This window comes from Symphalangus syndactylus, chromosome 6 (genome assembly GCF_028878055.3).
Source record: "Symphalangus syndactylus isolate Jambi chromosome 6, NHGRI_mSymSyn1-v2.1_pri, whole genome shotgun sequence".
NCBI classification, from domain to species: domain Eukaryota; kingdom Metazoa; phylum Chordata; class Mammalia; order Primates; family Hylobatidae; genus Symphalangus; species Symphalangus syndactylus.
In genome coordinates this window covers 54,167,774-54,188,763 of record NC_072428.2, presented here as the reverse complement: position 1 = coordinate 54,188,763, position 20,990 = coordinate 54,167,774, and the positions used below count along the sequence as shown (strand labels likewise).

The following is a 20,990-nucleotide window of genomic DNA, read 5'->3' as shown; positions in this document are numbered from 1 at the left end:
TCAAGCCTCTAACGCCTTTGCTCATACCATTTCTTCCACCTGTTCTATGTGGAAAGCTCTCCCACCTTTTTCAGATTGGCAAACTCCTACTCATTTTTCAAGGTTCAGACTAAATTTCCACTTCCCATCCCAAAGCTTTCCCTAGTTCCCCTGGCAGAGTTGCATGCCTCCTCTTCAGAGCTCCAACTGCACCACGTTCCACTGTAACCTCATTCAATCATTGCTGTTTTTATGTATGTCTCACCTCTAAGTTGGTGTCTCTGGAACTGTGGCTGAGGTGGATACCTGATATTTTTGCCAACCAGCTTTCATCTATTCATCCTACTTCTGGGAACAGTGCCCTGAATTTCCTCTGGGACACCATCCCACCCCTGCTGTAAGCCCTGTTATTTTAGACCATCCGTTTCCAGACCACTGGGGTTGATGCAGGGATGGCCACAGGACCCAATTTAGACTGATGTCCACCAGGCCCACGACTTTCAGTCATACTGTTAGAGGAAGAGAAATTCTCTTGGCTGGACTTGAACTCAGGAGGGCATTAGCTTGGAGCTTCTGAACATCACTGCAGCTTCCAAATGAGCCAGCCCTGCAGGTGTATAGCTGGAAATGAAGCAAAGTCTAAGTGACACTGTTTGAGCCCCTGGATCACACAGCTCTTGGACTTCTCCGTTATGTGGCTCAACCTTTTCCCTTTGGCTTAAATCAGTTTGAACAGGGAGTTTCTATCGGACATCCCCAAGAGGCCTGACGCAGGATGGTGGTGTTTCCTTCCCTGGCTACCTGGTTTTCTATGAGAACAATTCATTGATTCAACTCTAGAAGGATGGGAACCTACTGGAAAAGACCCCAACATGAACAGGATTCTCAGAAAGCAGGCAGGACCTGGCTTGGATCATTCATCAGCTCAGACAACAGACACTCCAAGGCAGTCCCTCCTCTTGAGCCCTCAGGAATGGTCAACTTCAACCAGCTACCTTAAGTGGAGGGAAAACAAAATCCAGAAAGGTTAAGTGACTTGCCCCAAATGACTCAGCTAACATGCTGTCACCAGTTCCACCTGATCTCAGAATCCACACTCTTTTCACTAGACCAGTGAAGGCACTACTAGTAGCTGCTGGGTCATGGAGAGGGAAACAGGGCCTTCTGGGGTAACAAGGCAAGCCACAGTTACTGCTAGAGCCAACCAAATCTTTATTAGTCTCTGCAGCAGAACTAATGGAGCCCCCATTTACAGGGGAGCCTTAGTAGGCTAGTCTGGCTACCAGGCAGGGATGTTAGCATTTCTATTGGTGATTGGGATAGAAAGGGGGAAGAGACTGGAAGGGGACCAAAGGGGGAGACTGCTGGACCACCTGAGGGCAGGCACAGATGGGGCTTCCTGGGCTGGTGTAAAGGTGGATCAGGCCCCAGAGGAGAACACTGCCATCTCATTCAGAATGAAGGATGAGACAAAGCCTGAAAGGGTGACAGTCACAGCTACAAAGAGAGGGCCGAGCTCCTGGTATGACAGGCATTTCCAGACGGAGGCAGCTTTCTAGGGCTAGAAGTCTCAAATAGAACTCACCTGTTCCCCAACCAGGGGTCCCCAGGTTCAGCTCAATTGTTATCATGGGTACCAGCCAGGAAGCTGGTTGTGGGAAGGATGGGACTTAACTCAGGGATGTTTTGGGTATGGGCATGTGTCAGTATTCACAAAACAGGCAATATATTATAGATGCAATCATGAAACTTCCCTCCAGAGAAGGCTCACATCTCCCCTTTCACCTAGGAAGCTCCTTAGCCTGAAGGCCCACCACGGTCTGATCCCGGCCTCCACCCCAGCCCAGATGAACTCCCATTTAATTTCTTGGACATGCCATGACGTTCACGGCTCTGCACACTTGCCAATAACTGTTCTTCCAGCCTACCTGTCTTGCTCTCTGCCCCACCTGTCCTTGTCAAAGGACTGATAACTCTTCAGCTTTGTCAAGTCCTTGTTGACTCCTGTTCTCCCCACCAGGCCTCTAGCTCCCTGAGGAGAGAGCAGAGAGACCGATTCATGTCGTGTCTACAGCGCCTGGGGAACTCGAAGCCAAATGAAGTATTTGCTGTGCCCTGGTGTGTTTAGAGGAACCGTATCCATAAATGTCTATAACAGATTTTGGGGGTGTCTGGCGGTAGATGTGAAGACTTCAAGCGATATTTGTATCTGGGATGACAGCTTCTTCCCATGTGGGGAGTGAGGGTGGGGAGTGGGGGGAATGGTCCAAACCCGAAAGGAGCTAATGGAGAGGATAGGACCAAAGTGGGACAGGGCTTGGATGGTAGAGGATGGGATCCAGGAGGAAGAGGAGTCTAGCAGTCCAAGCGCAGGGGTCAGTGCTCCGAGTCCCAGGGCTCAGAACCAGCAGGGCGACCACATGAGCGAGCCGAGCGCCGCCCCAGTGGCGGCTCCCGCAAGCATGCCCATGGCCAGAGGGGCGCCGGCACTGTAGCAGGGATCCTCCCGCACTATCACGTGCGTCACGCCGGGGCCTGCAGAGGGAGACAGCCCATGAGGATCAGCGACTTAGGAGGGAGTAGAGTGATCTTCGTACCCTTCCTGCATCACTCCAGCCCAACCCAGTGTAAGGCGCCGAACCCACTCTCCTGCTCCCCAGTCAAAGAACAAATCTAGACGCGGGAAGAACTCCAGGCCTTGGATCGGCTACGGATGTCCCGGAACCTACAGGTCCGCCACGGCAGGCTAGGGCGGAGCAGCGAGGAAACCCTGAGATCGCTAAGCACAACAAGGAGGCACCTAACGATGGGCGTTCCCAACCGCCAGGCCCCAGAGCGGGGAGGAGGCAGCCGTTCCCGCAGTAGCCACCAGGGGCCGCTACCGGCTCAGGAATGGGTATTGCCACTCGCAGGGCTGAGGAGCCAGCCTAGAAGGGTGAGGTCAGCTCGGGACGAACGCTGGTCCCAGAGCTCTCCCAGTCTCAGGACGGAGAGGGGCTTGCGGAGAGTTCTGCCTGGGAAAATCCGTGCACGCTGAAAGGATGCAGTCTTGTCCGGACTAACGGACCGTGGGCTGGGCCTGGCGCTGAATCGGCGCTGGATCGAGGCAAGCCCCGGGGCACGCTGGAGACTTACCCGCGTAGGGCGGTCCGTAGTAGCTGCGGACATACGTGGCCTCGTGTGCATTGGGGGGCACCACCTCATAGTAGTCTTGGTACGGGCTGTAGACGCGCACCTGGGGAATCCAGCCACGTCAGGTGCCCAGGAACTCCCTGGCCCGGATTTGGTCCCTTATCCCCACGCCTAGCACAGGCCTCTCTGGGATCCATGGAGCCGCCTCCCCAAGTTTAGAAATGGGCCTCCAGCCACTAGCAAGCTCTTGGAGAAAGGCCCTGCCCTCCCCACAAGGTCCACGGTCCTTGTCCTCTAAAACTTCCGCCCTACATCCAGCTCCCAGTGACGCCCATTCTCCTACTCTGGCCTCCCACCTAGGTCAAAAAATTCTCTATGGCTCCCAACTTCTCCTCATAGATAGTCTAATATTCGCTAGCAGCTCTACAGTGATGCCACTTGGAAAGACCCAGCTCTACTAGTCACAAGGAGGGGAACATGGCCAAGCCCCGGGCCCAGGAAATAAACAGGGGTTGGGGAGGAAGGAAGGGAAAGGAAGGATAGGGATGAGAAGTAACTAAAATACAGTTATGCATCTTTTAAACAACAGGGATACAGTCTGAGAAATGCGTCCTTAGGCAATTTTAGTTATGTGAATGTCATAGAGTATACTTACAAACAAACCAAGATGGCACACACCTAGAGTATGTAGTATATCCTATTGCTCCCAGCCTACAAACCTGTTCAGCAGGCTACTGCCCTGAATACTGTAGGCAGTTGTAACACAATGGTAAGTATTTGTTATCTAATTAATCATATATAAACATAGAAAATATAATGCATTGCCCTACGACATTATCATGGCTACAACATCGCTATGTGATAGGAAATTTTCAGCTCCATTATAATCTCATGGAACCACCATCGTATATGTTGTCCATCATTGACCCAAAATTGTTAGGCTGCACTAGGCTGTAACGATTATTGAGCACCTACTATGTACCAGGTCCTGAAGGAAGTGATCACATGTGTTACACCACTTCTAATCCTTAAGGCAGGTATTAGCTCCACATGACCGTAGGGTGGGGGACTGAGGCTCAGAGAATGGTCAGTGTTCTCTCTGGAATGCATTCCCTGCCCTCCCCTCTCTCCCATTGGATTTCTGCCAACCCTTCAAAGCCTAGCTCAACGGTCACCCACTCGACTCCAGGAAGCTCTCTTGGTCTCAGGAAGAATGATTTTTTTTTTTTCCCTGAATTCTGTGGATCTTGCTTGTGCCTCTTGTTGCTATCCTTTCTCCTGGCCTTTCTTGCAGCCCAAATGTGAGCTGCTTACAGACAAGGACTCTGATTTGTTTGTGTCACCAGCAGGGCCAAGTGCATACCAGGAACCAAGAACTATGTGCTGAATTAAATGGAAACTCCAAACCCCTAATTTTACCCATGGGGGTGCAGACCTGGAGAGGGGTCAGGATCCCCTTCTTTTCTGGATCTTTCCTCCTAGCCCCCTTCCACCTTGTATCTCTCTCTAACTGGGATTCACACCTGAACAGTCCAGCTCCCCTTAGAAGTCCAGGTGTCTCAAACTCTACTCATCTCAAGATGATTGCAACATTTCTCCATCTGCTAAAACTGTTGCTCTTCCAATAAATCATTTTTTTTTTTGAGACAGAGTTTCATTCTTGTTGTCCAGGCTGGAGTGCAATGGCACGGTATCAGCTCACTGCAACCTCCGCCTCCTGGGTTCAAGCGATTCTCCTGCCTCAGCCTCCCAGGTAACTGAGATTACAGGTTCCTGCCACCATGCCTGGCTAATTTTTTTGTATTTTTAGTAGAGACAGGGTTTCACCATGTTGGCCAGGCTGGTCTTGAACTCCTGACCTCAGGTGATCTGCCCGCCTTGGCCTCCCAAAATACCCAGCCCCATAAATGCTTCTCTCAGTACATGCCTCACCATGCACTCAAATGAAGAAAGGCTAGGCACAGCGGCTCATGCCTGTAATCCCAGCACTTTAGGAGGCTGAGGCAGGAGGATTGCTTGAATGCAGGAGTTCAAGACCAGTCTGGGCAACATGGCAAGAACCTGTCTCTACAAAAAATTAAAAAATTAGCTGAGTGTGGTGATGCATGCCCGTGGACCCAGCTATTTGGGAAACTGAGGCAGAAGGATCGCTTGAGCCCAGGAGATAGAGGCTGCAGTGAGCAGTGTTTGCACCACTGCACTCCAGCCTGGGCAACAGAGGGAGAAAAAAAAAACAAAAACAAAGAGAAAGAAAGAAAGAGAGAGAGAAAAAGAAAGAAAGAAAGAAGGAAAGAAGGAAAGAAAGGAAAGAAAGCAGGTGTTGCCCTTGTCTTCACACATCCGCTTTCCACACATCAGCCACCAGGTCTCGTGATTTTATCTTCTAAATATGTTCTTCTGTCTATTCTTTTGGCCAATTCCAAGATAATAAGCCACTGGTTTTAGCAATTTGGAAGTTGTGAGTGACCTTGAAAAAACTTTTCAGAGGAGTTGCTGAACAGGAAAAGCCAAGCTATGGAGGGTTGAAGAAAGGCTGAGAAGTGAAGGATGCAATCCCCATGTCATGACATCTTTTTCAAGAAGTTTGGTGGTAAGGGGAAGGTCGCCAAGCACACCTTGTGATTTCAAGTCTCCATGCCATTTTCCTTTGCTAGGGATGCGCTTCTCACCTCATTCAACCTGTCTTTCAGATTCAACTCAAGCATCAGTCTCCCTGAACCTCAGGTTCTGTTGGGGTCCCATGTGGACACTCACAGCCCTTGGATGTCCCTGCATCACAGCACCGATCATGCTGTCTTCACGTTGTGTCCCTGTGTCTCTCCCATCAGACTTGGAGAAGCCTGTGAGGGCAGAGACTGGGTCTAATCAGATCTGACTGGAACATGGCAGGTACCCAATAAATGTTTATTAAATTCATTCCAGTGAATCAAATAGACTGGAACTAAGGTTGCCCAACTCTGAGTTCAGTTTCAAGTCAGGGAAAACAAATAGTCCCAAGACAATGCAAGAGGCTCAGACAAGCAATGTTGTAGGTCAGTGAACTCTACGGTGCTCCCTCCCCATCAGTGGTCCAATAGGGATTTCTGGTAGGCAGTGCCAGGATCTGGGCTCCGGGCCCAAAAGGGGTTGGAGGGATCTAAGCTCTCAGGTCCAATTTTATTGGTGGGGAAGTTGAGGTCCAGAGCCTCCACCTTGCCCTGCTGCTATACAGTGAGCCAGTGGCCTTGGGAGGCCCTGGAGAAGGTGGAGCACTCCATGTCCCTCTAGGGCACCTGTTTTTACTCTCCACATCTGGGAGGCCCAAAAGTAAACTCCTATAAGTCACCTGGCAACAAGTAGGGACAGCCCAGAGACCTATGGGCAGAACCTGAGGGTTTGAACCTGCCTCTCCCTCTCCAGAGGCCCAGCTACTTTGTGGGTACAACCAGTGTTGACCAATCAGGAGGTCACATGCAAATGACTCCCCTTAGCTGAGCTGTTGTGTTATTAGGTTTACAGTCTGTTAAATCCTAGTTTTTGACATCCCCACTTTAAACAAACTTGTGTCCTAGTTTGGGCATGGAAAATACCTCAGAAGGGTGGGCTGGGAGTCCCAGACCTGCCATTGATGAGTTGAGTGACTCTGATCAAGTTAGGTAACGTCTACAAGCCACTGAGGATCTAACAGTGCCACATCTATGCAACTTGATGGCCCAAGCACTTCTAGGCTTAGTGATTCTGCACATCAGAGTCATCAGGAGACAATTTTTTTTTTTTTTTTGAGATGGAGTCTTGCTCTGTTGCCCAGGCTGGAATGCAGTGGGGTGATCTTGGTTCACTGCAACCACCTCTACCTCCTGAGTTCAAGCTATTCTCCTGCCTCAGCCTCCTGAGTATCTGGGATTACAGGTGCCCACCATATATCTTGCTAATTTTTGTACTTTTAGTAGAGATGGGGTTTCACCATGTTGGCTAGGCTGGTCTCAAACTCCTGAACTTGCGATCCGCCCGCCTCAGCCTCCCAAAGTTCTGGGATTATAGGTGTCAGCCACCAGGCCTGGCCAGGAGACAGGTTTAAACTACAGGTTTCCTAGGCCTAGGCCCCATGCCAGATTAAAACATCCAGAGGTAGAATATGAATACTTGTTATCAGTGCTTGTAAGTTCCTAAGCAATCCTGATACATAGCCACACTGAGCACCACTGTGTAAGACGAGCTCAGAGTTGACTATAAGATCACAGGTACTCTCACTCAAGCCCCCTCCTGCCACCCACCCCATGCCAGGCCCTGTGCTGAGCGCTGGGGACAGAGAAAAGATTCAGGCCAGATCCTGCCTTCAAGAAACATTCAGGGTGAGGGGAGACAGACCTAGACTAAATTAGACTATGTAGTAGTATTGCTATAAAAGAAGTTTTTCACTCCTTCCTTCCTTCCTTTGCTCACTCAGTGAACATTCCCTGAGCCCCACTGTGTAAGAAGGGTCAGCATAGACTCCCCATCATTGAGCACTAATTGAGCATGTGCCATTTACCTAGCCTTGTGCCAAGCTCCATAGAGGCAGCGCAATCAGGCCTGGTTCTTGCCTTGGAGGAAGTTCTAGGCCTCACGGAAGACTACACAGACAGGAATAAACCAGCTCTGAAACCAGGCAGAATGAAGAAAGCACTAAGCCTTAGTGCCGCTAGGCTGAGGGAGGGAATGACGATGGCTAGTGGTCTAGGAAGTCCCCACTGAGTAGGTGGCAGGCAGCCTTTGAGGTGGGCCGTACAGGATGAGCATCAGTTTGTCGGGTGAATGAGGAAACTGAGGTCTTGTCAGTAGAGGGAATAGCATGTGCGAAGGCTGGCAGAGGGAAAAGGTCTGGTGTGGCTGGGGACAGACGGTACAGCAGAGCAGTTGGTTTGTGTCCTGTGGGTGATAGGGACCCATGGAATGTTTGTCACAGGGAAGGGATGGACTGGGCCTGGTTTTGGAGGCTCATCCTGGTGGCCAGTATGGAGGCAGGGAGGGCCGAGCCAGCACTTACCCAGATCCGCCTCTCAACCTTACAGGGGCTCCACGAGCGGGTCACACACCTGACCTTGGAGCAAACCCGGCGGCTCCTGGGAGGGACGGTGGCTCCAGCTGGGGCCTGCTCAAGCCACAGAAACCCAAGAAGGGGGAGGGAGGGAGGGGGTGTCAGAGGCCCTCTATACCTAAAGAGACTCAGAGCTCTTTCCAGACCCTACCAGAGCCCTCCGCCAGCTGGGCTGTGGCAGGGAGCATCCTCTTTCTCCTCAGCTCATGGTAACCGGGGAGGCTCAGAGAAGGCTGATGACTGCGAAAGTTACGCAGAAAAGAAGGACAAGTAGTCTCTTTCCAGAATTAGCCTACCCTCCCTATTTCATCCTGCTGGGACTCCCAGTCTCCAGGGAGGACACGGCGACTTCCATCTGTCCTCTAGCCCACCTGGTCCACTTCACCCCAGCCTCGTCCCTAGCTGTGCTCCCAGGCCCTGTGTTCCCAGTAAAGCTGGTGTTAGGGGCTCCTGGAGCCTCCACCTGGAGTGAGGTATGAACTCCAGCATGTCGGAGAACAAAGGGCAGGTCACTCCCACACAGGCTACAGAGAGAAGCCCATAAACACAGAGGTGAACACACAGAGACAGGCAGACACAGGCACAAACACACCCCGACTCTAGTAAGCCCGGGCCCAGAGGGACGTGTATATGTGGAGTAGTGGGAGGTAGAATAGAGGCCGGGGCAGAGAGAAGGGTCAGCAGAGCCACAGGAGATGGACAGGCAGAGAAGGACGAGGCCGCTTCATAGAGTCACAGAGTGCAGACAGTCGCTCTTGCCTCCTTCCCTCAGCCTCTCTTTGATGGAACTGATTCGCCCCACATAAAGAGGCTTCGGAGCTCAGAGCCGGGGTATCCTGACCTGGGTCCCTCCACCCTGCAGACTACTGCTGCAGCCTCCTTACTCCCAGCTTTCTCCAATTCACTCACCACTTGGAAGCCTGAGTCTGCCCCCCAAAATCTGACCACAGCCCTCCCTGCTGAATGCCCTTTATTGCTCCCTACAGGCCTCAGGGAAAATCCATTTCTTCCAACTGGACTTTGAGGCCCATCATGAGCTGGCCCCGATGACCTCAGAGGTCATCTCTCCTGTTTCATTCATCTCATGAATTGCTCTCCAGCCAGGCAGACTCTGGGCCCTTAGACGCATGCGTATGTGCACACGCACTTGTGCACACACACACGTACACACATCACTTCTCTGTCTCTGCTCATCCAGTTACTTCTGCAGATAATGCCTCCTCTCAAAATCTCACTGACCTAGGTTCCATGATAGGCTTTTCCACTGACTTAAGAGTATAAGCTTTGGAAAAGTCAACTCCTCTCTCTGAACCTCGGCTTCCTTATCTGTAAAATGGGACTAATAATACCAACCCCCACCCAGCTGCCCTGTCAGGGTTGTTGGAAGATGAAATGACGTCACTGATGCCAGGGGCTTAGCATGATGCCTGGCACTCAGCACGTGGATGCCTGAGGAGGTTTCTAAATGCATCCAGGTCTCCCCTGCTACTTCCCAACGGACTTTCTCTGTAGGTGAGAGGGGGCTCCATTGTGCCACACAGAGAAAGAGCAAGCACAGATTCTGGGGTCAGGCAGATGGGAGTGAAGGCCAAGCTGGGCTTTGGGTGGCTCTTCAAACCGCCACTTCCATCAGTCACAAGCTCTGTTGACTCCATCTCCTAAATATGTCCTGTACTCATCAGCCTGTCTTGGCCAGCAAGGCCTTAGTCCAGATCTCCAGTCTGTTGCCCGGACACTGTCTCAGCCTCCTAAGTGGCCTCTGGGTGTCTGCAGTTACCCTCTACAATCCATTCCCTACCTACCAGCCAGACTATCTTTTTTTTTCCTTTTTTCTGTAACAAAATTTCATAAACTGACAGACTACCCTTTTTTTTTTTACATGCCCCAACGTTACAACAATTATCTTTTTTAAAATATAAATTGAACCTGATCTGATCATGCCATCCCTCTGTTCAAAAACTTGTCATGGCTCCCTGGTGCTCTTAGCAGAAACCAACATCCTTCATACAGCCCACAAGGCCTGGTCGTGCCAACCCTCCTTCCTTCCTTACCCACTCACTCCCTAAGCACCAGCCACCCCAGCTGTCCTTCTGTTCCTCAACTTGTCAATGTCTTAACTCTCTCAGAGCCTTTGCACATGCTGATCCCTCTGCCTGGAATGCCGTTTCCTTTACCCCATCCCCACACCTTTCACCCAGTCAATTTCTATTTATCCTTCAGTTCTCGGTTTAAGCCTTGCCTGAACTACCACCTGGATGAAAGGGCCAGACACTGCAAATCTCTGTCAGAGCCGTTATTACTATTGAAATGGAATAATTAATTAGTTGTTCCATGTCTGCCTTCTCACTAGGCTGAGTCCAGGCGGACAGAGCCCATATCTCCTTGATTCACCTCTGATCCTGGCACTTGGCACAGCACCTGGCCCATACTAGCAGCTCAGTAAATATTTGTTGTGTGGATGAATGAGTTTCAGTCTTATCATCTGCACAGAGAACAATAACCCCAACTTCACAGGACTGTTGTGAGGAGCAGCTGGAATGATACCTGCACCACACCTGGCACATAATAGTTGCTCGATAAAAGACAGTTCCTTTTCTCCAGCTCACGTGCCACTCCCTCCAGCAAATCTCCATGGAGACTTCTCTCTCTCCTCTGAGCACCAGTTGGCTCTCCCTTATCCTTTCCCACTTGGGACTCAGGCATCAGAGTTTGCACAAACCTATCCACATAAGACTGAGAACTTCTGGCAGGTGGAGACCGAGTCTGAGTCACTCATGATTCCATGGCACATGGAGGTGGTAGGGAGAGGGGGAGAGAACGGGGGACTCACCGGGGTGGAGTTCGCCTCCAGCAGCGCTGTCTTCCATGCTCTGCAAAGCAAATCCCACCAGACCATGAGGAGGGAGTTTGGAGGTAGGTGAATTGGGCCCTCACATTTTAGACTTTCCTCTCCAACCCAGCCTCAAACCCAAGTCTCTCATGAAAGGACAGATCTCTTGTCTCCCTCAGGAAGACAAAAGTGACCCCTCCCCTGTCCCAGTCACATGGATGGAGCACTAAGTTAGGCTGATTCATTCTTCTCGTCCCCTCTAGAAGTTCCAGTTTCCTCATCTATACAGTGGATGGTTGGGCTTGGGTGGTCTCTCAGGGATGTCAGATTCTGACACTCTTGGGTGGGTGCTCTAGCCGCAGCCCCCCTCCACATCCCAAATCTACAAACAAAACAGTTCCCCAAAGCTCTGACCCCAGAGCCTCAGGAAGGCCCAGCAGACACAGGACAATGGGGCCTTTGTTGGTTGCCATGGCACCTGGCTGGGTTGGACAAGGCGGCTCTGTGCTGTCTGCCTGGAGCTCAGCTTCCCCCACTCCCACACACCCATCTCTTTCACTCTCCTCCAGTGCAAAGGCCATGCACCCCTCAGCCAGAGGGTAGGAAGGGATGGAATGTGAGCAAGCAGATGGCGCCTGAGGACACACCCAGGCTGGCCGTGTGGATATGCATCTGACATTGGGGTGCCCCTGCCTGGGACGCAGCTGACTGCCTTTGTAGGCAGGTCCAGGGCTACCCCTCAGATCAGAGTCCCCCACCAGGGCATCTTCTAAGAAGGGAGCAAGGGTGCCACTAGGCTGCTCTGCTGCTTTGCATCACCCTCAGGTGAGGGCTCACCTCAGAGGCTGCTAAAGACCAGGAACCAGATACCTGAGGCAGGTGTGCACACCTCCCCCTCGGCAATCCTGAGTTCATCGTAGACCACATGAGGAGTTCACTGTGTGCCATGCCAGTCACCATGAGCCCTTCAAATCCACTCCACCCACCTCCAATGAGACACCCTTGCTGACTAGCCTTAGTGCCCTCTTCCTATGGTCAGAGAACCAGAAGGCCCAATGAGAAGGGGGCACATGGTAACTTTCCCTGAGATTCCACCCATCCTCTCCTGGGAGTGACTCACAGGGCATCATCCCTGGTCTCCGCACAGAGGTGTAGGCGGCCGCCTTCCCGTAGATTCACAGTCAGCAGGCCATCTCGGCTCCGGCCCTCTGGGGGCTGCACATCTGGAAGCAGACACACATATATGGGTTTCCACAGGCACAAGCCCCAGGTCCCCCCAGTAAATGAGGAACAGGAATAGGAATTGACTTCTTTGGGCTCTGTTTACTGGCCACTGCCAAACTTCTCTGATCCCATAGACTCTCTGAGGGATTCTACTCTACACTTCCAACCTTTCCAACCTTTCCATGCTGAGGCTTCCCTCAGCACACCTCCCAGTTACCCTGTTAGAACCGTGGCCTGGGCCTTGGTGGAGGAATGTGGAGATTTGCTGTGACTCTGGGCCACTTCGCTTCTCTGGGCCTCCTAATTTCATTTCATCTTCATCCAGTACCGAGCACCTGGAGGGCAGGAACTGTGCCTGGCTCACCTCTGCGACAGCACAGAGGAGAAAGGCACTAAAGGACTGATTTCTTTTTCTTTTTCTTTTTTTTTTTTTTTTTTTGAGACAGGGTCTAGCTCTGTCCCCCAGGCTGTAGTGCAGTGCCATGAACACTCACTGCAACCTCTGCCTCCTAGGCTCAAGCAATCCTCCCACCTGAGCCTCTTAAGTAGCTGGACTACAGGCACACACTATCACACCCGGCTAATTTTTGTTTGTTTTTGTTTTGGTAGAGACAGGGTTTTGCCATGTTGCCCAGGCTGGTCTTGAACTCTAGACTCAAGTAATCTACATGCCTCGGCCTCTCAAAGTACTGGGATCATAGCTTACTGCAGCCTTGAATTCCTGGGCTCAAGCAATTCTCCTTCCTCGGCCTCCCCAGTAGCCATATGCGACCGCATCTCACCAATTTATTTTTTTTTTTAGAAACAGGGTCTTGCTATGTCGCCCGGGCTGATCTAGAACTCCTGACCTCAAGTGATCCTCCCGCTTCAGCCACCCAAAGTGCTGAAATTACAGGCATGCGCCACCATACACAGCCAAGGACCTATTTCTTAACTCACACCAAACTGAATTGGAGTTGACAGAGGCTCAGAAGCAATGTCTGTGAAATGCATCTGAAAGCTGCAAAGAGACTTCCAACGGCAAGTGTTCTCAGAGAGAGTGGGAGGCTCTGCCCACAGTCATGGTGCCACAGAGGAAGAGGGTTCTGCTCACCATGGCACTCTTGGCCGATCTTTATGTCACGGACATTGAAGTGGATGAGCACACGGTCCTCCTCGTCCTGCGCTGTCTCATCACGGTAGTATCCCAGGGTCCCGTCCAGCCACAGGGCAAACCAGTTCCGCTTCCAGCGGCGGAGTATGGAGCCTGTACGATATTCCAGATGCACTAGGCAGGCTGATCCCAGAGCCTGCTGGGAATAGAAGCCCCAGACAGACTCCCAAGTCCCCTCAGCCTCAGTCCCTAGTGTTACAACCACCTTTTTCTTATCTATCTGCCCCCTGAAATGAGGGCAAGACCTCTTTCTGTCTTGGTCACCTCCTGCCTCCCATTGGGTCTGATGCATAGCAGAAGCTCGATACACGTGCTGAACAGGGAAATGAGTGACTGGGCCCATTACTTGGAAGCTTCTAAGGCCAAGCCCCAGGTCTCTTCAAGGGCAAAGACTTCTCCCTACCTTGAGCCTCCATCTTCTCTCTCTCTCTTTTGAGACAGGGTCTTGCTCTGTCACTCAGGCTGGAGTGCAGGGGCACAGGCATGGCTCACTGCAGCTTCAACCTCCTGGGCTCAAGTGATCCTCCCATCTCAGCCTCCCAAATAGCTGGAACATCAGGCACGCACCACTGCGCCTGGCTAATTTTTAATTAGTCAGGTAGGTATTCTCGGAGACAGTGGGTCTCACCATATTGTCTAGGCTGGTATCAAACTCCTGGGCTCAAGCGATCCTCCCAACTCAGCCTCCCAAAGTGTTGGGATTACAGGCATGAGCCACTGTGCCCGGCCTCTTATCTCTCGTCTCTGACTTGTGTGATGGTTATTTGTGTAGCATCTGCCTCCTGTACCACTCTGGGGGCTGTGGCTCCCCACACAGGTCCTGGCACCCAGGGAGACCTGGCTCAGTGTTTGCTGAACTAAATGAACTAAGAATGGACAGGGGTATGGGGCATGGGGCTGCTTGTCCCAGGGGTCCCCAGGATAGTTCTTGCTCAGGTTATGACTCTGGTCAGAGGTGGGTCTAGAAGCCGGAGACTGAGCTTCTGACATTTTGCAACTGGAAATCTTAACAGGAAAGGGCAAAGACATAAGAGAGCTTCTTAGGGCTTTGTGGATTCCAAAGCACAAAGGCATTTTTCACTTTGTTCTGTGCCTCGTTCTGTGTCCAGCCTGGGGTTGGGGGACTGTGGACACACAGAGGGTCAAACCCAGCCCCACTGGGGTTAGGGGACTGTGGACACACAGAGAGTCAAACCCAGCCCCTGTCCTTGAGGATCTCGAAGACTGGGGCCAGTGTGGGGTCAGGGAGTAGGGAGACCCACAGATGGACAGTTCTCTTCTAAGGAGATCACTGTAAGGCGCCGTGAAAACCGAGGAGGGAGCCTCTAATCCAGCTTGATGCTACTGCAGGGGCAGGGGTGGGGGCCAAAGGAAAAGCCAGAGAAGGCTCCTCAGAGAGGGGCCCATCTGAGATGGGTCGTGATGAACAAATAGAAGTTTAAACCATGTAGTCAGGAATGGCAAGGACCTCCAGGCAGAGGGAAGAGCGTGGACAAACAAGGGAAGGATGAAAAGGTCCCGGCTTCTTGGGAAAAGGGTTCCCCATGGCAAGCCCCGTAAGTCACTTCCCTCACCCTGCCTCAGGACCAGGGGCCCAGGATCACTCACTCTGTCTCCATAACCAGCCGCCCCTCACCAGGGCCATTTCTTCAAAAGGACTTTCCAGGGCTGAGTCAGGCGGGACCTGTCAGAGGAGCCACGGGAGACACAGGCCTCAGCAGCAGCTCCCTGGAGAGAAGCCCCCAGCCCTGCTGTCCCCGGGGAGCCACCCAGGAAACGTTTGAGGGAGGGTTAGTAAACAAACAAGGGCCAGGCAGCCTCGGCCTCCTCCCCATTCTCTGCTCAGGAAGAGAATGGGAGCACTGTCACTGTGGGGTCAGCAGGGCAGCCGTTGGTGTGGGGTGGGGGTGGGGACCAGGAGCCTGGATTCCAGCCTCAGCTTCGTAACTTTGGCCACATCCCTCCTCCCTGGCCCTCTGTCCTGTTCTCAGTTTCTAGATCTGTAGAAGTGTGTCTGCGAGGCAGGCAGAGGCTGGAGGGAGGAGCTCTTGAAACATTAGAATATGCCTGGCTAGCTCAGTCGGTGGAGCATGAGACTCTTAAAAGTATTAGAAACCTTGGGATTCTGTAATGTGGAAGTGCAGAATATTAGAATCACGGCAATGGATGAGGGAAAGGCTCCCTCCCGTTTGGACCCCACTAGAGCTGTTTACAAAGTGCTTAACAGAGCAGTTCAACAGCAGCTGTGATGGACTGAGCACTCTGTCCGGGTACCCCCTCTCAGTGCTTTCATCCATTATCTCATTTAAGCCACCCTGCAGTCCTTATTATTCCTATTTCAGAGATGGGGAAACGGGGGCCGGAAAGGTCCAGTCAGTTGCACGGGGCCACTTGATTAGTAAGCAGTGGAACCCAGACTCACACCCAACAATCCTGGCTTCAAACCGTTATGTCAGCAGGAGCTTTGAGAACTTCCGATACCAGGCCACACTCCATAACAATTAAATCAGAATGTCTGAGGGCAGGAGGCAAGCCCTGGTACTCTTCAAAGATCCTCAGATGATTCCAATGTACAGCTGAGTTTGGACGTCACCACATATACTACTCCCTCACCTTGTCCCCACTCTAACCCTGTTAGGAAGGGAATCTTTACTCTTGTTTTACAGATGGACAAACTGAGGGTCGGCAAATGACTCATCCATGTGTGTGATGTAGCTTGCGCTGGAATCCAGGTAGGTGCCCTCTGTTCCTGAGAGCGACTCACTTACCAGCGGGTGCCTCCGCCCCTCCCCCACCTGCTCACACCTGTTGCTGCGTAACAAGGGCTGGCACACCTGGGCTGGAAGGCCCAGGCTTGTCTGTTCCTCTTGCCGCTCCCTCCCCTCTCCACGGTCTTGACACAGATCAAACAAGAAGGCCAGGTGCAGACTCCTTTTCCAGCCCCTCCCCTTGATGCACCCACCTTGTCTACACCTGTTGCCGATGTTGCTGCCAAAGCGGCCGCTACTCGATGCTGCTGCCACCCAACCCGCTGCGCCTGCGCTTTGTGTGCCCTGGAAAGCCTGGGGCATTTCTCTCCTCCGGCAGCGCCTGAGAGCCCAGATGCCCCCGGGCCCCGCCCTCCGGACCTGCCCACCCCAGGGAGGGGGAGTGACGTGAAGAGATGCTGACCCGAGGCGTGCTGGGACTTGTAGTCTACCCCTCTAGAGCTGGGCAGAAGCAGCCCCGCCTGCAATTTTACTTTTCTATTAAGACATTTGTTCACTCATTTATCATGAAATACTTTTTCTTAAGAATCAGTGAACTCAGTTCCTAGAAAAAAAGAAAAAGTAAAGCTGCAAGGAGAAGCCAGGCTCCTAGTTTTGCAGGGTTTTTTTTGATGCTTCCCCTTTCCATTCCCAGCTTCCAGTCTAGTGAGGGAGATTACATGGAAACACACAAGTGGAGCACAGGGTGTGATTTAACAATGGAAAAGATGAGCCTGACTTTTCCCAAGGGGTTCAGAAAGGCTTCCCAGAGGAGGCTGAAATGGGCCTTGGAGGATGAGGGGCAGTTTCCTAGGGCAACCCGAAAGGTCCCCTATGAATACTGTCAGGATGTTGAAGAGTGCCCAGCATTTCCGTGTGTCTAGAACATAAAGCGCAGGGGTGGGGAGGGCATGGGGAGTGGCAGGCGATAAGAGCTGCAGGGTTTGCAAAGAAATACCACAGAGGACTTGCACGACAGGCGGAGAGCTTGGATGTTACGACGCAGTGACTGGAGCTGGGGGTGGGAGTTTCAAGATGAGGAGTGAGGTGTGTGATTACGGGGTCGGAAAGGCCCCTCTAGGGCACAGTATGGATTGGAGGGGGCCCACCTGGAGAAGGAATACTTTCTGTATCTATCACCTCGGACTGTGATCATTTCCTTTGATAGCTCAGCCCCGCAAACCCTCACCTACCAGCAGCCACAGGATGTCATTCAGAGACCAGAGGCTGTCAGGGCCTAAAAGACTTCTGTCCCGTCCCCTATGTGGCAAGGGTGCCCACCCTGCCCTCGGCCCTTCCTCCTGTCCCAGAGAACTCTTCCTTACCGGGGCTGCAGGGCTCATGGTTCCTGGGCGGCCAGGGCAGCATTTCCCAGAAGGCTCCCGCAGCGGGGCATTTCCCTGAGCGCCTTAGAGATAAGGGGATCAGGAAGGTGCTACCAAGTGGGAGGTTGGAGGGGGAGGCAAGGAGGGAGGGCACAGATCCCAAGGAAGGTCGCCCTCTTTCTCCAGGCTCTTCCCAGCCTTTTCAACTGATGGCTCTGACCCTAGGTTCACTGGACAAGTCATCCCTGATTCAGAAGTGGTCTTGGCTCAGCATCGCCGAGGTTCCCGGATGGAATGGGGGCGAGGTTGCGAGGGAGGACAGGAACGGGGCTGGTCCTCCTCCCTGGGTTGGGGGCGGGGCTACATCTTCATTCTTTGGCCTGGCAGGACAGCGCCCGTCACCCCAGTCCTGGCTGCGCAGTCCGGCTCTTTAAGCCTTCCTCTCTTGCTCCTGAGTCTCTGTAATCCTGACCTCGAGCTACCCTCGCGCTTCGGCCCTTTGTGCGGTGCGTGCCCTGCTGAGGGATTCGCCATGGCCAATCCTATTAACCATTGAGTTCATCCCCTCTTAGTCGACCCAAGAACTAGCTCTCCTAAACCGCGTTTTCATCTCTGTGCCTTTAACTCACTCTCTGTCTGGTTCCTGGAACGTCCCAGCCCCAGCTTCTCCTAGCTAAATTTTCCACCTCCACGGTGGAAGGAAGAAAGGAAGCAGTGGGAGGGGGAAAGAGAGAAGGAAAGAGATATGGAAGGAAGGAAAGAGAGAAGGAGAAAAGAAGGGAGGGAAAAGCGGAAGGCAGGCAAGTAGGGCTGCAGCTGGCCTCAGAGGATCTGCGCCTGGGTCCTGCCCTGACCCAGCCTCTCTCCAGCTCTCCCTGCTCCCCTTCCCGATGGGCAGTGGGGCATCCTTCATGTTGGGGGGCGGGGATGGTGCAATCATCTCCTAGATTTCATTCTCTGGATTTAGCAACCAGATGAAAAAGGAAGGTTCTGCAGCAGCAGTGGAGACTTCAGGGGAATACTCTCCCCCACCTCCCAAAGAGCGGGCACTATGACAAGAAAAAGGGGAAAGGACGTGGCAAACTAAAACCACAGACACCACTACCGAATCTAAACGTAGCCAGACTTGGCCCATGTCTCTAAAAGCTGGTCAGTGACCCTCTTTGAGAAGCCAATAAGGAAGTGTAGACTCTCCTCAGGAAAAAATCTGCATATAATTCCCGGGAGTTCATAGACCTCTGAAGCCATGATACATGAAAACATGGTCGGATTGTTTTTAATCTCCAGAGCTGTGTAGATGGGAGGAGAGTGTAGATGGGAGATGACCAGTGAGAGGTATGACAGTATGTCAGGAATTCCAGCCGCAGCAGTCCTGGCTGTGAGAGACTTTGTTTGTTTAATCAACTAAAACTTATTGAGACTAATAAGCCAACAAGTAACTTTTACATTTCTCTGTGGCTATGGTGCACAGAACCATTGGCAGAGAGGAAAAGATTTTGCCATTTCAAGTGTCCCTGGTGAATGAACAGCCCACAGATAATACATTGTTTAGGAAATAGTGGACTGGCTCATCAAATTCAAATTTACTACTCACATTTTCTGGAGAGTATAATATAATGAGAATAATTTGTATTATCTTTATTTAAAAAAACTTGAAATTTATATCAAGATGCAATTTGAGCAAAAGCAAAAGTGCTTATGAAAACATTTTAAATGGCTGGGCGCTGTGGCTCATGCCTGTAATCCCAGCACCTTGGGAGGCCAAGGTGGGCGGATCACCTGAGGTTGGGAGTTCAAGACCAGCCTGACCAACATGGAAAAACCCCATCTCTACTAAAAATACAAAATTAGCTGGGTGTGGTGGCACATGCCTGTAATCCCAGCTACTAGAGAGGCTGAGGCAGGAGAATCGCTTGAACCTGGGAGGTGGAGGTTGCGGTGAGCCGAGATCACACCACTGCACTCCAGCCTGGGCAACAAGAGCTAAACTCCGTCTCAAAAAAAAGAAAACATTTTAAAATGATAATTTTAGTGAGATATAATTCACCTACCATAAAATTCACCCTTTTAAAGTAAAAAAATTCAGTGGGTTTTTTTTTTTTTTTAGACAGAGTCTTGCCCTGACGCCAGGCTGGAGTGCAGTGGTGTGATCTGGGCTCACTGCAACCTCTGCCTCCCAGGTTCAAGTGATTCTCCTGCCTCAGCCTCCTGAGTAGCTAGGACTACAAGTGTGCACCACCACACCCAGATAATTTTTGTATTTTTAGAGATGGAGTTTCACCATGTTGGCCAGGATGGTCTCGATCTCTTGAGCTTGTGATCTGCCCGCCTCAGCCTCCCAAAGTGCTGGGATTACAGGTGTGAGCCACCGCGCCTGGCCTTCAGAACATTTTTATCACCCTAAAAAGAAACCCTAGGCCAGACACGGTAGTTCACGCCTGCAATTCCAGCACTTTGGGAGGCCAAGGGTGGCGGATCACCTGAGGTCAGGAGTTCAAGACCAGCCAGGCCAACATGGTGAAACCCTGTCTCTACTAAAAATGCAAACATTGGCCGGGCGCAGTGGCTCACGCCTGTAATCCCAGCACTTTGGGAGGCCGAGGCGGGCGGATCACAAGGTCAGGAGATCGACACCATCCTGGCTAACACGGTGAAACCCCGTCTCTACTAAAAATACAAAAAATTAGCCTGGCGAGGTGGCAGGCGCCTGTAGTCCCAGCTACAAGGGAGGCTGAGGCAGGAGAATGGCGTGAACCCCGGGGGGCGGAGCCTGCAGTGAGCCGAGATCGCGCCACTGCACTCCAGCCTGGGTGAAAGAGCGAAACTCCGTCTCAAAAAAAAAAAAAAAAAAAAAAAAAAAATGCAAACATTAGCTGGGTGTGGTGGCGCATGCCTGTAATCCCAGCTACTCGGGAGGCTGAGGCAGGAGAATCACTTGAACCCGAGAAGCAGAGGTTACGGTGAGCCGAGATCACGAGATCACACCATTGCACTCTAGCCTGGCTACAGAGCGAGTCTCCATCTCAAAAAAAAAAAAAAAAAAAGAAACCCTATAGTCTTTAGTAGTCACTCCCAGTCTGTCTTCCTCCCCAGCCCTTGGCAAAACTAATCTGCTTTCTTTCTGTACGGATTTGCCTATTCTGGCCATTTCATATAAATGGAATCATGGGCCAGGCACAGTTGGCTCACACCTATAATCCCAGTGCTTTGGGAGGTGAAGGCAGGAGGATCTCTTGAGGCCAGGAGTTTGAGGTTATAGCAAGCTGTTACTGCGCTGCTGTACTCCTGACTGGGTGACAGAATGAGACCCTGTTTCTAAATAAATAAATAGTTTTAAAAAATAAATGGAATCATGCAATGTGTGACCTTTTGTGACTGGCTTCTTTCACTTAGCATAATGTTTTCAAAGTTTATCCAGGTTGTAGCATGTTATCAGTATTTCATTCCTTGTTTTTTGTTTTTGAGACAAGGTCTTACTCTGTCACCCAGGCTGGAGTGCAACGGTGCGATCTCACTGTAGCCTCAACCTCCCTGGCTCAAGCAA

At 51.7% G+C, this 20,990-nt stretch overlaps 1 protein-coding gene across 3 annotated transcripts; it reads right to left on the bottom strand.

Moving 5' to 3' along the window:
- Positions 1-1,171: 1,171 nt before the first annotated feature.
- On the bottom strand, positions 1,172-17,492 carry PLEKHB1 (pleckstrin homology domain containing B1). Of its 3 annotated transcripts, none has more exons than XM_055282912.2 (8): positions 17,447-17,492; positions 14,983-15,058; positions 13,315-13,467; positions 12,118-12,220; positions 10,998-11,037; positions 8,117-8,221; positions 3,115-3,214; positions 1,172-2,514 (listed from the first exon to the last, which is right to left on the bottom strand). In XM_055282912.2, the coding sequence occupies exons 1-8, from the start codon at positions 17,462-17,464 to the stop codon at positions 2,378-2,380; spliced, it is 732 nt and encodes a 243-aa protein (XP_055138887.1). In that variant the 5' UTR covers positions 17,465-17,492; the 3' UTR covers positions 1,172-2,377. The 3 variants fall into 3 exon arrangements, with proteins under 3 accessions (XP_055138887.1, XP_055138888.1, XP_055138889.1); XM_055282913.2 differs by lacking the exon at positions 17,447-17,492 and adding an exon at positions 16,337-16,480; XM_055282914.2 differs by lacking the exon at positions 8,117-8,221.
- Positions 17,493-20,990: the final 3,498 nt, after the last annotated feature.